The 13,205-nt window shown below is 47.9% G+C and overlaps 1 protein-coding gene across 1 annotated transcript in view; it reads left to right on the top strand.

Annotated features, from left to right (window-relative positions):
- The window catches only part of vps37d (VPS37D subunit of ESCRT-I), a 28,688-nt gene extending 26,043 nt beyond the window's left edge, over positions 1–2,645 (top strand). Inside the window, exon 4 of the mRNA XM_062485963.1 lies at positions 1,606–2,645. Coding sequence (XP_062341947.1) covers positions 1,606–2,163 — 558 coding nt within the window. The 3' untranslated portion in view covers positions 2,164–2,645. The remainder of the gene's footprint in view (positions 1–1,605) is intronic.
- Positions 2,646–13,205: the final 10,560 nt, after the last annotated feature.

Raw genomic sequence — 13,205 nt, 5'->3', positions numbered from 1 at the left:
TTAAATACATGTTGTTTAAGGAGAATGTAACTTACATACATTTTCATATATTTCTAGCTTTTATTTTAAGTTGCTTTAATATGCGTGTGGCTTGCCATGTTGTACAAGTAACTTGCTATAAGCTGCACTACAACAGATTTTGTTTAAATTAAATTTTTAATTATGAATTTCATAAATCCTTACCTCGCTTCTGGTTCTCCATCTTGGAGAACACCATGTTACTGTCTTCACATTTAGTCTGCCCACTTTCTTGGGCTTCAAATATTACATTGAACTCTTAACAATCATGGAGATGCTATTTGTAAGTGGTTAACTTTGATTTCACCAACCTCAAAAGTGACTGAAGGTCTTTGCTTCAGCACATTCCTTTGGTCTAACATGAGGAAATGAGGATGGCTTACTTGCACAGACTTACCCCCCGCTAACTGCCCAGAGAGGGTTTGATTTATCCATGCAAGGCCTTCCTGCCAGAAGCTGTAAATAAACATTGCCCAACCACCTCGCAGGGCTTCAATCGATGACTTTGATGGCTCTATGACTCAAAGTCGTTAACGCGGCCGTCCGCCGATTGATTAGGTGACCCCCATCATGACAGCCCTGCTCTGAGCGATGGCTCTTGGAGAGAGCACGGAAAGACACTGCTACCCTGAAAGTAGACAACACCTTCGCCCATTTGTTTATGAGATGGATTCACACCATCAATATTCCTTACCGGATGGAATTTACGACAAGGAAGCTTTTTATACTTTCCAGAGATTCTACGCCTTTGAGTTTTTGTGGATTGACTCACGTTTATTTATTTCCGTTCCTCTTTGTTGCTTGCAGCCCCCTAGGCTCCAGGCGATACCACAAAGACTTGATGTTGTCAGGGTCTTAACACCTGGTGACTGTCGAGGGCAATTATAAATATGCTGTGGGGCCCAAACACTGCTGCTCAGATATGCAAGAGACAAAAGGAAGGGGCCTTCAGAGGGGGCTCATCAGAAAAATGAGCGTACCATGCAGGCTAAGGCCTTACTGCAGAGGCTTGGATTTGAATCCAGCCCGGGCCATTTCCTGCATGTCCTCCCCGCTTTCTCCCCATTAAATTTAATGTTGCTCCTCACTGTCCTGTACATCAGAAATGCCAGTACATTTTCTGAGAGAGGAACTCTAACAATAGAGGAAGTGCCCCAGACCTCCTTTTGTGCATGGAGCTAGTGTACGCTTGCTAATAGAGTTGTTCCCCTGGGCTATGGCCAAGGAGAGCTTTGCGTGTTTTGGGGAGGTGGGCACAGCAGACGAGACTGTCATAAATAATTCACTGGCCACATACTGGACCAGACAGAGATGACCGTCTGCAGCCTAGTACTTGGGGCACACAAATTACAGTTATTCTTTTAAGGTTTGTTAAGTGTTGTACTGTATCAAGACAAGGTGAAATAAATATTTTGCCAATAATATAAACTGACTAATCTATCTGTTTAAAAAAAGTTAATTGAAAATTATTGCAAGCCATATGAAATTCCCGTTCTACATGGGAGGAACTGAAGTATTTCTGGGGGTTGAGAATCCTTTTGTTTGACTTCTTGTCTCCTCATACCTGTTCATTTGTCCATTTCACAGGACATCCTAGAGAAATTCATGGAGGGGAACATGCCCTTGGAGGAGTTCATGGACTCCTTCCAAAGCTCCAGGAAGTCCTACCACATCCGCCGGGCGCAAGCAGAGAAAATCCAAGAGCTCAGCCGGGCCAAGCGGCAGACGAACAAAGCCAAGACAGCGGAGGAGCAGGAGGAAAGAGAGGAGAGAGAGAGGGAGGTGAAAATGGAACAGGAGCCTCATCGTCCCAATGGCTTTGTGGCCAAGGGCCCACCCCGGGTCTTCCAGCTCCGCTACGGCCTCACCCCAGCGATCCTGCTGCCCCACTTCCCCCTGCCTCCCCCCTCCACCGCCACTTCTCCCTCTGTCCCCACCCACCACGGCAGTCTACCTCCGCTGGACCCTCAGCCGGGCCAGCCACATATCCTGAGCTCCAGTGCCTCGCTGTCTGGGCACGGCCAGCCCGTGGGCCTCAGGGTCATTGGACAGATTCCTGGTGGCTGGCCAGTCAATGGGAGGCCAGTGCGGTTACAGCAGCTCTACAGGCCCAACCCCCACCACCCAGAGCCCCCTTATCGATAACTAGGCCAAAGGTTGGACCCAGTGGTCACCTCAGACATGGAACCAAACAATGGGTGCCAGACTCATGCACGCAAACGGCAGGCTCTCACAGCCTTTTGTGGAATTGATCTGAAACATACGTCCACCAACCATGACACACAAATGTAAACATACCTAAAAAAAATGGGAGAACATGGGAAGCCATTAAACGTGTGTAAGTGTAGCCACGAGAGATATTGATTGAGTGATCGAATGAACAAATAGACAGTGGGTTTTTGTTGTTGACGGTTTTATTTTTATTTGAATGTCACGCTGTCAGGGAGATGCAGGGTTGTGAAGCACAGCCGTGGTGGGGAACTGTCCCAGATGGGCTAGTCTCATCAGCTTGTCATAAAGGACCTCCTTGTCCATTCATATGTCTGAGAACTGGAAGGCTTTTTGAAATGGCTTGGTGTCGTTTTTGCTGATGATCAATAAAGTCCAAATCAAGGTGTTTTACTATGTACCTATCCTTGTTCGTTCCTTATTTCAATGTTGTATTCAGTCAGTGGTATTTATATAGCCTTGAAGCCATTTCCAATGCAGATATAGCACTACGCTGAAAGGAAATGGTGTACAAGCTAATTATAATTGTACTCATACTAGTTTTGTAGGTCAAGTCAGTACAGTGCTGTGCAATACATGTCTCTTTTGCATTACATAACATTTATTTATGTATATTAATAGTTTCATGAATGTAAGAACAACTTGGGAACTAAGGCAAAAATAACACCATGTCATCAACGGGCACTGGAATCCTGCATGTGACAAATATGTCCTCCCAGTCAAACAAAACGCCTTGGAAGTGTCCGATTCAGACGGTTGATCTGAGGACATGATGGACTGTGGATGACCCTGTAGCACAGCTGAATCTAAGGTGAGTGTGTTAACTTGATAGCTCAGATCCTGTGCCCTCCGAGAGGAGACCCCTGCCTGGGCATATCTGAGACCATGTGACTGGCTGTTCTGAGGTCACACACTACAGTAGTATGTATTCCGTATCCCACCCCCAGCTCTAATCAGTTTTCTACAATGACAGATGTGTTAGTGAGCTCTGCCAAGGCATATAGTAAGAGTAGGAGCTGAGGACTCCTTAAATTAACATTGACCTTATTTAGACCTTCTTGTCTAAGTGATGCAGAGACTCTTTTTTTCACTATTATAAGTGACACAGCAGTCCATTATTACCTTTAAGTCAAAGTCAAAGGAAAGAGAAATGAATATCAGCAGTAGGGAAATCATCCCTTCTAAATGTCTATCCATCCATCCATTCATCCAACCAATCAGCACTACATACATAAGTACATACATACATGCATACATATATACAGTCGGGTCCAAAAGTCTGAGATCAGTAGCCAGACACTTCTATTTTGCATTAGTTTTTAATGTAAGTGCATCTGTGTTTCTGCTGAGTGAAAATCGTGACTGTCATCTTACTAGTGGGTTAATCTGACTTTGTTTCATTATTTGTGTTAGCTAGACTTAGTCTCACGGGCATGGCTGTAGGGTACAAGAGCTAGATTGGTTTATGGTAGCTAGCTATAGGTCGAGTTTCAGGGTACTCTCTGCCGCGTGAGACCCTGGCTTTGTTTACATAATTAAGGCCATTGTCAGCTGCGCCTTTAGCATATTTAAGGTGGCTAGCACTGCAGAGGCAGCCTCGTCTGGCAGCCTCGGTGCACGAAGACTTGGTCGAACAAAGACAGGGAGTCTACCTGCGGGAGTCCGCCGACGAGGCCGGATCACCTCTTCTGATAAGTATCACCCTATTTGTATTCTATTCTACCTAGAACATATTCATAGCTAGCATGTGTTTCTTCAGCATTCCCGTTCATTACACCACTCGTAGACGTAGATATGTCACAAAGTATATACGGTCCACTTCTATATTAACTACCTATCCAGATCTTCTCCACCTGCCCTCTCTCTTTCTATAGGGCTCTGGAACTGCCAGTCTGCTGTGAACAAGGCAGACTTCATCCCGGCGTTTGCATCCCATGCTTCTCTTCACGCCCTTGCGCTGACAGAGACATGGATCCGCCCAGAGAACACTGCAGCTCCAGCTGCTCTCTCCGTCAACCACTCGTTCTCTCACTCAGCCCGCTCAACCGGGCGAGGTGGTGGGACAGGTTTGCTTCTTTCCCCACATATTAAATACACATCCACCCCACTTTCTGTTACTGCCAAATCATTTGAACACCATTATATGATGCTAACTGATCCTATCAAAGCATTTTTAGTTGTCCTCTATCGCCCACCAGGGCCGCTAGCCGACTTTGTGGAGGAGCTGGACATGCTCCTCAGCATCCTCCCGGATCATGGAACACCGCTGGTATTCCTTGGGGACTTCAACATCCACCTCGAAGGAACTCAGGCCGTCGACTTCAAGTCTCTTCTGGCTTCCTTCGACCTGAAGCTGCTGAACACACCGGCGACCCACAAGGCAGGAAAACAGCTCGACCTCATCCTGACACGTAACTGTATCACTGACTTAACCTCTGTAACCCCACTACACATTTCTGAACACTCCTTCATTCAATTCTCTGTCTCTCTCCCTCCAACTCCTCCTACCTCCCCTCCCCTCGTAACTTTCTGCTGCAACCTCCGCTCCCTATCCCCCTCCCATTTCTCCTCCATTGTAACATCCTCCCTCCCTCCCATTGATGATTCCACGTCCCACCCCACTGACACTGCCACCAACACCCTGTTATCCACACTAACTGCATCACTCGACTCTCTTTGTCCCCTGTCAACCAGGCCTGCATGATCCTCTCCCTCCTGCCCGTGGCTCACGGATGTTATCCGTGAAGAACGGTCCATCCTTCGGGCAGCTGAGAGGAGATGGCGCAAGTCCAAAGACGGTCTGGACCTCGATAAGTATAACTCCCTCCTCAAATCCTTCTCTGCCCGCATAACTGATGCTAAAACCCACTACTTCCTGAACAAAATTAACTCTGCCTCAAACCCTCACAAACTTTTCTCCACCTTCTCCACCCTTCTTAACTCCCCCCCCCCCCCTCCACCTTGAGGGCAGACGACTTCTCCTCCTTCTTTGAGAAAAAAGTTGCTGACGTTAGCCGTCAGTTCCCTGAACCCACCTTTCCTACCCACTCAGCCTCTATGACTGACCCAACTAAATGTCTAAACTCTTTCTCTCCCCTGTCCGAGGCAGAGATCTCTGACCTCAGTCTCTCTCATCGCCCCACCTCCTGTCCCTTTGATCCAGTCCCCTCTCTTTCAAACCATATCTCCCTCCATCATAACTTTTCTTCTCCATGTCCTTAACTCTTCTCTTACTTCCGGCACTTTCCCCTCTGCCTTCAAACAGGCCAGAGTTAGCCCTCTTCTCAAAAAACCCTCCCTTAACCCAGCCGTCCTCCAGAACTACAGACCGGTATCGCTACTACCCTTCTTTTCTAAAACAATTGAACGCACTGTATCTAAACAACTGTCAAACCGCCCTCTCCAGATGATTCATAACGCAGCGGCCCGTCTGGTCTTCAATCTACCCAGACGCTCTCATGTTACCCCGCTCCTCATCTCCCTCCACTGGCTTCCCATCACGGCCCGTATCAGATTCAAGACTCTGGTACTGACCTTCCGAGCAGTGAACAGGACTGCACCCGAGTACATCAAGTCTCTCCTCCAGCCTTACACCCCCACCCGCCACCTGCGGTCTTCTTCTGACAACCGTCTGGTGGTCCCACCGCACAAGAGCGCCCGGTCCCAACACAAGCTCTTCTCCTGTCTGGCCCCCCAATGGTGGAATCAATCATTGGGGGGCCAGAGCTACAATTAGCAAAAGCAGAGCTAGAATTAGGAAAAGCAAAGCTGGACACTGAATTGAGCACTCTCGCACTTCAAAGAGAGGCAGCTGCAGCTATTGCCCAAGCCGAGGCATTAGAACTAGCTGAACTAGACATAGGAGATTCGATCAAGACCAATCCATCTTCACAAGAAAGTCTGGAAAATGAAATTGCAACTTGCACTAACGAATATGTTGAAGCACAAGCTGGGCTTGGGTATCCGTCCATGCCACATTACCTGAGGTAGCATTATCAGAAGCAAGCTACGTCACATGGCATCCTCCAGCAGAGCACAACTCTGGGCCACAGGAAGAGCTAGTAGAGGATGAAACTCCTTACAGACCATCTAGGCATGATGCAGCACAGAGGCAGCCATTTTTCAGCAACCCTGCTAAATCTAGGCATGTAACTCACATCAGCGCACCACTCAATGGAGGTCATACAGGTCAAGTAAGACGTGATGGACAGCATACAACGAACATTGGAGATAGTGGACATCACACTACACCCGCTAGAGACAGCAGACAACCCAAGTCAACACATCATCCTCGCAAATCACCACTTTAAGGCAACAGCTCCATCATACGCACCCGTGTATGCTCCATCCACTGCAAGCGTGGCACCCAAAACAGAACACCTGGCACGATACTTGGCTCGTCGTGATTTAGTGAGTACAAGTCTCTACCAATTCGATGATAAGCCATCATTCAGTAATGCTACTACAGGCTTAGGTCTCACAGCAACTGAAATGTTAGATCTGCTAATTAAGTGGCTCGGAACGGAGTCCGTCAAGCACATCAAAAGGATCCGCTCTGTGTATGTAGGAAAACCAGACGTAGCATTGAAAAAAGCCTGGGAACACCTCCAAGAGTGCTACGCCGCACCCGAAGTAATGGAGAAGTCTCTATATAAAAGATTGGATGAATTTCCAAGAATATCAACGAAGATTATGGGAAGCTTAGGGACCTAGGCAATCTTCTTATGGAACTCCAGGGTCCCAGAGAAGAAGGTTACCTCACAGGATCAACCTACCTGGACACAGCCAGGGGCATAGGGTCCATCGTGGAGAAATTCCCTCACGGGCTACAAGAAAAATGGCTAACAGTAGGCTCAAGGTTTAAAGAAGAAAACAATGGCTATTTCCCTTCATTTGATTACTTTGCCGACTTTATCTGTCACGAAGCATGCCAGAGGAATGACCCCAGTTTTATCCTTTCATGTGCAAGCAGCAACGGGTTGAAGTCAGACCAAGTAGCCTCAAACAGTTATGGGAGGAAAATATCCGTTCACAAGACAGACATCTCTCTAGGTAAAGACCCACCGGCAAACTCACCTGAGAGAAAGCCTGATAGGCCAGAGAAAAACTGTCCCATTCACAACAAACCACATGCAAACCACCACTCTTTTTTGTCTCGTTTTGTCTGTTAATTCAGTGTTCTGCCAAGATTTCCGGGGTTCTCTAACAAGAGAAGTACTTCTAAACATCAAGACTACAACTCCTGCGGATTTATTTAGACTTTTCTGCTTCCAGCGGCAGAATTTGTGGGAATTATAGTCAAAGCCACCCTCGACTTTGTCCTAGCAGCGAAGCGTCGTAGGAGAGGCAAACGAGCCGGTGCACTGGTGCGACTCCGTCGGCGTGGGGCACGCACAGCGTTACCGGGGATATTTCTCTCCAACGTGCGTTCACTGAGCAACAAACTGGATGAACTTCAGCTACTGGTGTGGAAAAACAGAGACTTTCATTCATCTTCCGTTTTGTGCTTTACGGAGACATGGCTGAGTGAACTGATCCCAGACTCTGCGCTACAGCTAGCAGGTTTCAAACTGCTGAGAGCGGATTGTGACCCTGTGCTCTCGGGCAAATCGAAAGGCGGTGGTATTTGTTTTTACATTAACAGTGGCTGGTGTGAAGATGTGACAGTGATTCTGCAGCACTGTTCTCCTGATCTGGAATCATTTTTTATTAACTTTTTACTCGCCACGAGAGTTTGCATCATTCATTCTGGTTGGCGTCTACATGCCTCCGCAGGCTAGCGTCACCGAGGCTCAACGTGTGCTCGCCAGCCAGATACTGAGAGTGGTGCATGAAAATCCGGATTCCTTGGTTATTGTGCTAGGCAACTTTAACAAAGGAAATCTCACTCAAGAACTCCCCAAATACAGATAATTCATCAAATGCCCTACCAGAGAAGGAAACACCTTGGATCACTGCTACTCTACAATCAGCAAAGCATACCATGCGGTCCCCCGAGCAGCACTGGGTCACTCTGACCACGCCATGGTCCACCTGATTCCTGCATACAGGCAGAAGCTAAAGCGCTATAAGCCTGCTGTGAGGACATCAAAACAGTGGACCAGTGAAGCTATGGAGAATCTGCGGGCGTGCTTGGACTGCACTGACTGGTACATGTTCACGACTGCTACCAATAGTCTGGATGAGCTCACAGAGGCTGTGACATCATACATCAGCTTCTGTGAGGACTGCTGTATACCAACACGCACCAGGGTGAGCTACAACAACGACAAACCCTGATTTACAGCTAAACTCAGAAGGTTGAGGTCAGCGAAAGAGGCCGCGTTTAGGAGTGGGGACAGAGACAGTTTCAAGGAGTGGAAGAACAGGTTTATCAAGGCGGTGAGGGAGGCTAAACGACTGTACTCAGAGAGACTAAAACACCAATTCTCTGCAAACGACTGCTTCTGTCTGGAGAGGGCTCAGGCAGATTACCAACTTCAAGCCCAGAGCCCCCCACTCCACTAACGACTCCCGCCTGGCCAACGACCTGAATGAGTTCTACTGCAGATTTGAAAGACAATTGGACAGTCCTGAACTACCCCTTCCCCCCCTCTACAGTAACGACTCTCTCCATTTAGGAGGGTGAAATTAACAACATTTTCAAGAGGCAGAATCCCAGCAAAGCATCTGGGCCGGACTCTGTCTCTCCAGCCACCCTCAAGCACTGCGCTGACCAGCTGTCTCCGGTGTTTACCTATATCTTTAACACCTCCCTTGAGACATGCCATGTGCCAGCCTGTCTCAAGTCCTCCACCATCATCCCTGTGCCCAAAAAGCCAATGCCAACAGGACATAATGACTACAGACCCGTCGCCCTGACCTCTGTGGTAATGAAGTCTTTCAAGCGCCTGGTGCTGGAACACCTTAAATCCATCACAGACCCTCTACTGGACCCCTGCAGTTTGCCTACAGAGCCAACAGGTCTGTGGACGATGCAGTTAACATGGCCCTCCACTTCACCCGACAGCACCTGGACTCCCTAGCCAGAGTCTCCCTAGATCCTATGCCAGGATCCTGTTTGTGGACTTCAGCTCTGCCTTCAATACCATCATCCCCGCCCTGCTTCAGGACAAGCTCTCCCAGCTGAACGTGCCTGATTCCACCTGCAGGTGGATCACAGACTTCCTGTCTGACAGGAAGCAGTGCGTTAAGCTGGGAACACAAGTCTCTGACTCCCGGTCCATCAGCACCGGATCACCTCAGGGCTGCGTCCTTTCTCCTCTGCTCTTCTCCCTGTAAACCAACAGCTGCACCTCCAGTCATCCGTCCGTCAAACTCCTGAAGTTTGCGGACGACACCACCCTTATTGGGCTCATCTCTGGTGGAGAAGAGTCTGATTATAGACACATACAACCTGGTGCAGCCAGAACAACTTAGAGCTCAATGCTCTTACATTTACATTTAGGCATTTAGCAGACGCTCTTATCCAGAGCGACTTACAGGAAGTACAGGGACATTCCCCCGGGGGAAGTAGGGTGAAGTGCCTTGCCCAAGGACACAACGTTATTTGACACGGCCAGGAATCGAACCAGCGACCTTCTGATTACTATCCCGACTCCCTAACCGCTCAGCCATCTGATCCCCTCTTAAGACAGTGGAGATGGTTGTGGACTTCAGGAAGAACACAGCCCCACTCACCCTCATCACCCTGTGTGACACCCCAGTCAACACTGTGGAGTCCTTCCGCTTCCTGGGCACTATCCTCTCCCAGGACCTCAAGTGGGAACCGAACATCGGCTCCCTCATCAAGAAAGCACAACAGAGGATGTACTTCCTTCGGCAGCTGAAGAAGTTCAACCTGCCAAAGACAATGATGGTGCACTTCTACTCAGCCATCATTGAGTCCATCCTCACCTCCTCCATCACCGTCTGGTACGCTGCTGCCACTGCCAAGGACAAGAGCAGGCTGCAGCATATCATCCGCACTGCTGAGAAGGTGATTGGCTGCAATCTGCCTACCCTCGAGGACCTGCACACCTCGAGGACCCTGAGCGAGCGAGGAAGATTGTGGCCGACTCCTCCCACCCTGGACACTCCCTGTTTCAGTCACTCCTCTCCGGCAGAAGGCTGCGGTCCATCAGGACCAATACCTCACGCCACAAAAACAGTTTCTTTCCTTCCGCTGTTGGCCTCTTCAAGAAGGCCAAGGGTCCACACTGACTCTAATGACTTCCTGCTTAAAACACACTGATTTTTGCACTGCATTACAAAATTGTATCTTGTACATTTGTATTTTTTGTAATATTTGTATTTTGGTATTCTTATATTGTAAATTACGGCAACTTATATTTTATTTTATTGTATATTTTATTTAATTCTAATTCCACTTAGTACTGTTAGTTTATGTACCCTTAGTATAGATAGTCCACATATTTAAAATGTTGGTTCCTATATGTTTATTGTATGCACCTTCCTGCCAAAGCAAATTCCTTGTCTGTGCAAACTTTCCTGGCAAATAAATCCCATTCTGATTCTGATTTAGAGGGAAGATTCTTGAAGAACGAAAAAACCTTCTCAAAGAGCATGGGATTTGTTTCAAATGCTGCACATCAACTAGCCATCTTGCAAGAGATTGTAAAGTAAAAGTAAAGTGTGACAGTGACCGACATCATGCCGCAATGCATCCAGGTCCATCACCCCAAGTCTTCAGGAGGCCTACACCCCCATCAGACAATGGCGGGGAGGAAGAGGAACACAGCGGCAACATCACAGCCATCAGCTCACATTGCACCCAGGTATGTGGCCCAGGGCGAACAGCAAGATCCTGTGCGAAGATTTGTCTGGTTCGAGTATATCCACAAGGTCAACGTGAGAAGGCAGTCAACATGTACGTAATTCTTGACGATCAAAGTAACCGTTCACTTGTGCGATCAGACTTCTTCAAGCTTTTTAACATCAAGGGCCAACCATTCCCCTACTCTCTCAAGACCTGTGCTGGGCTAGTTGAGACGTCAGGCAGAAAGGCAGAGGGTTTTCAGGTTGAATCGCTCGATGGGCAGATCAGCCTACAACTACCATCGCTAATTGAGTGTAATGACATACTCATCGACCGCTCAGAAATACCAACCCAAGACGCAGCCTGTCACCATCCGCACCTGCAAGGTGTAGCGCCGCACATACCTGAGCTTGACCCAAAGGCAGAAATCCTCATCTTGCTAGGCAGGGACATCGTGAGGGTCCATAAAGTCCGGCAGTAAGTGAGTGGATCCCACAACGCCCCCTTCGCACAAAGACTGGATTTGGGATGGGTCCTAGTAGGAGATGTGTGCCTAGGGAACGCACACAGACCAGCTGTGGGCACGTTCAAGACAAATGTGCTAGAGAATGGCCGACCCACTTTTCTCAAACCTTGCGAAGGCTTCATGAAGCTGACTGAAGATGTATCCCATGGCAGGGAGCAGAAGAACCCACCACACAAGGTATCATTGGAAGCCCTTGGACTACAGGCCTTCAATGAGACGGATTCCGACAACAAACCTTCCCCATCCATTGATGACATAATCTTTTTGGAAATCATGGAACAAGAAATGTACAAAGGCACATCAAACAACTGGGTCGCCCCCTCTTCCCTTTAGAGTTCCCCGGCAACGTTTATCCAAAAACCGCAAAGAGGTGTTCACTCGCTTCACCTCCCTGGAGAAAATGCTGAGAAGAAAACCAGAGATGAGAGACCAGTTTGTGGAATTCATGAAGAAAATATTCCACAACGGACATGCAGAAGTGGCTCCTCCACTAGAGGAGAATGAAGAGTGTTGGTACCTGCCAACCTTCGGAGTCTACCACCCGCAAAAGCCTAGCAGCATCCGCATAGTGTTCGATTCCAGCGCAAAGTACTTTCACATCTCTAAATGATGTTCTTCTAACAGGCCCAGACCTCAATAATTCACTCATTGGGGTGCTGATCCGCTTTCGCAAGGAACAGGTAGCAGTGATTGCCGACATTTACATTTAGTCATTTTAGCAGACGCTCTTATCAAGAGCGACTTACAGTAAGTACAGGGACATTCTCCCCGAGGCAAGTAGGGTGAAGTGCCTTGCCCAAGGACACAACGTCATTTTGCATAGCCGGGAATCGAACCAGCAACCTTCGGATTACTAGCCCAATTCCCTAACCGCTCAGCCTCCTGACTCCCGCGACATACAGCAGATGTTCCACTGCTTCCTCGTCCACAAAGACCACAGGAACTACCTTAGGTTTCTGTAGTACAGAGACAATGACATGTCTAAGGACATCGTCGACTACATGATGACTGTTCACGTTTTTGGCAACAGTCCGTCCCCATCCGTGGCCATCTATGGACTGAGGAGAGCCATCCACGAGGGTGCACATAAACATGGAGAAAACACAGTCCAGTTCGTTGAACGTCATTTCTATGTAGACGATGAGCTCATCAGTGTGCTGTCGTGGAAATTTTGGAATACAGTTATAATGTGTGTGTTTCATATATGAGGAATGTGTTTTAACGGAAGTCTAAAGTTGATTAAGAGTCAACTCCATTTGGTGCCATTTGCAGTTTATGACACCTGGGGAGGAAGAGACAGCTGGTCTGGAGACGATGTGGATTCAATTGTATTGTTAACTGATCAAACTGCTCTGACCCTTCCTGTAGACTTGTTTGAAGTGGCCCACACAAAGGACAGTTGACCATTTGACTGGTGAACTCCTGTGGTTTTACTATCTACTGGTTTGGGGAGAGAGGCCACATTAAAGAACCGTGGGAACTTGATAAGTCAAACTGTCACTGAGCAGTGCTGACCAATCAACAGAGTTCAGAGGAATCATTTGATCTAAAGTTTATATAAGGCAGGGTTTTATGATTGTTCTTCATCACTCTGGCGAACGACCTGTGGCTAGCACCTCCTTCGTTATGACTGATCACAAAGTACTTTGTTAAATCATGATCTGTATAAGCAAA

Source organism: Osmerus eperlanus, chromosome 19, assembly GCF_963692335.1.
Source record: "Osmerus eperlanus chromosome 19, fOsmEpe2.1, whole genome shotgun sequence".
NCBI lineage: Eukaryota > Metazoa > Chordata > Actinopteri > Osmeriformes > Osmeridae > Osmerus > Osmerus eperlanus.
This window is presented reverse-complemented; position numbering and strand designations above follow the sequence as displayed.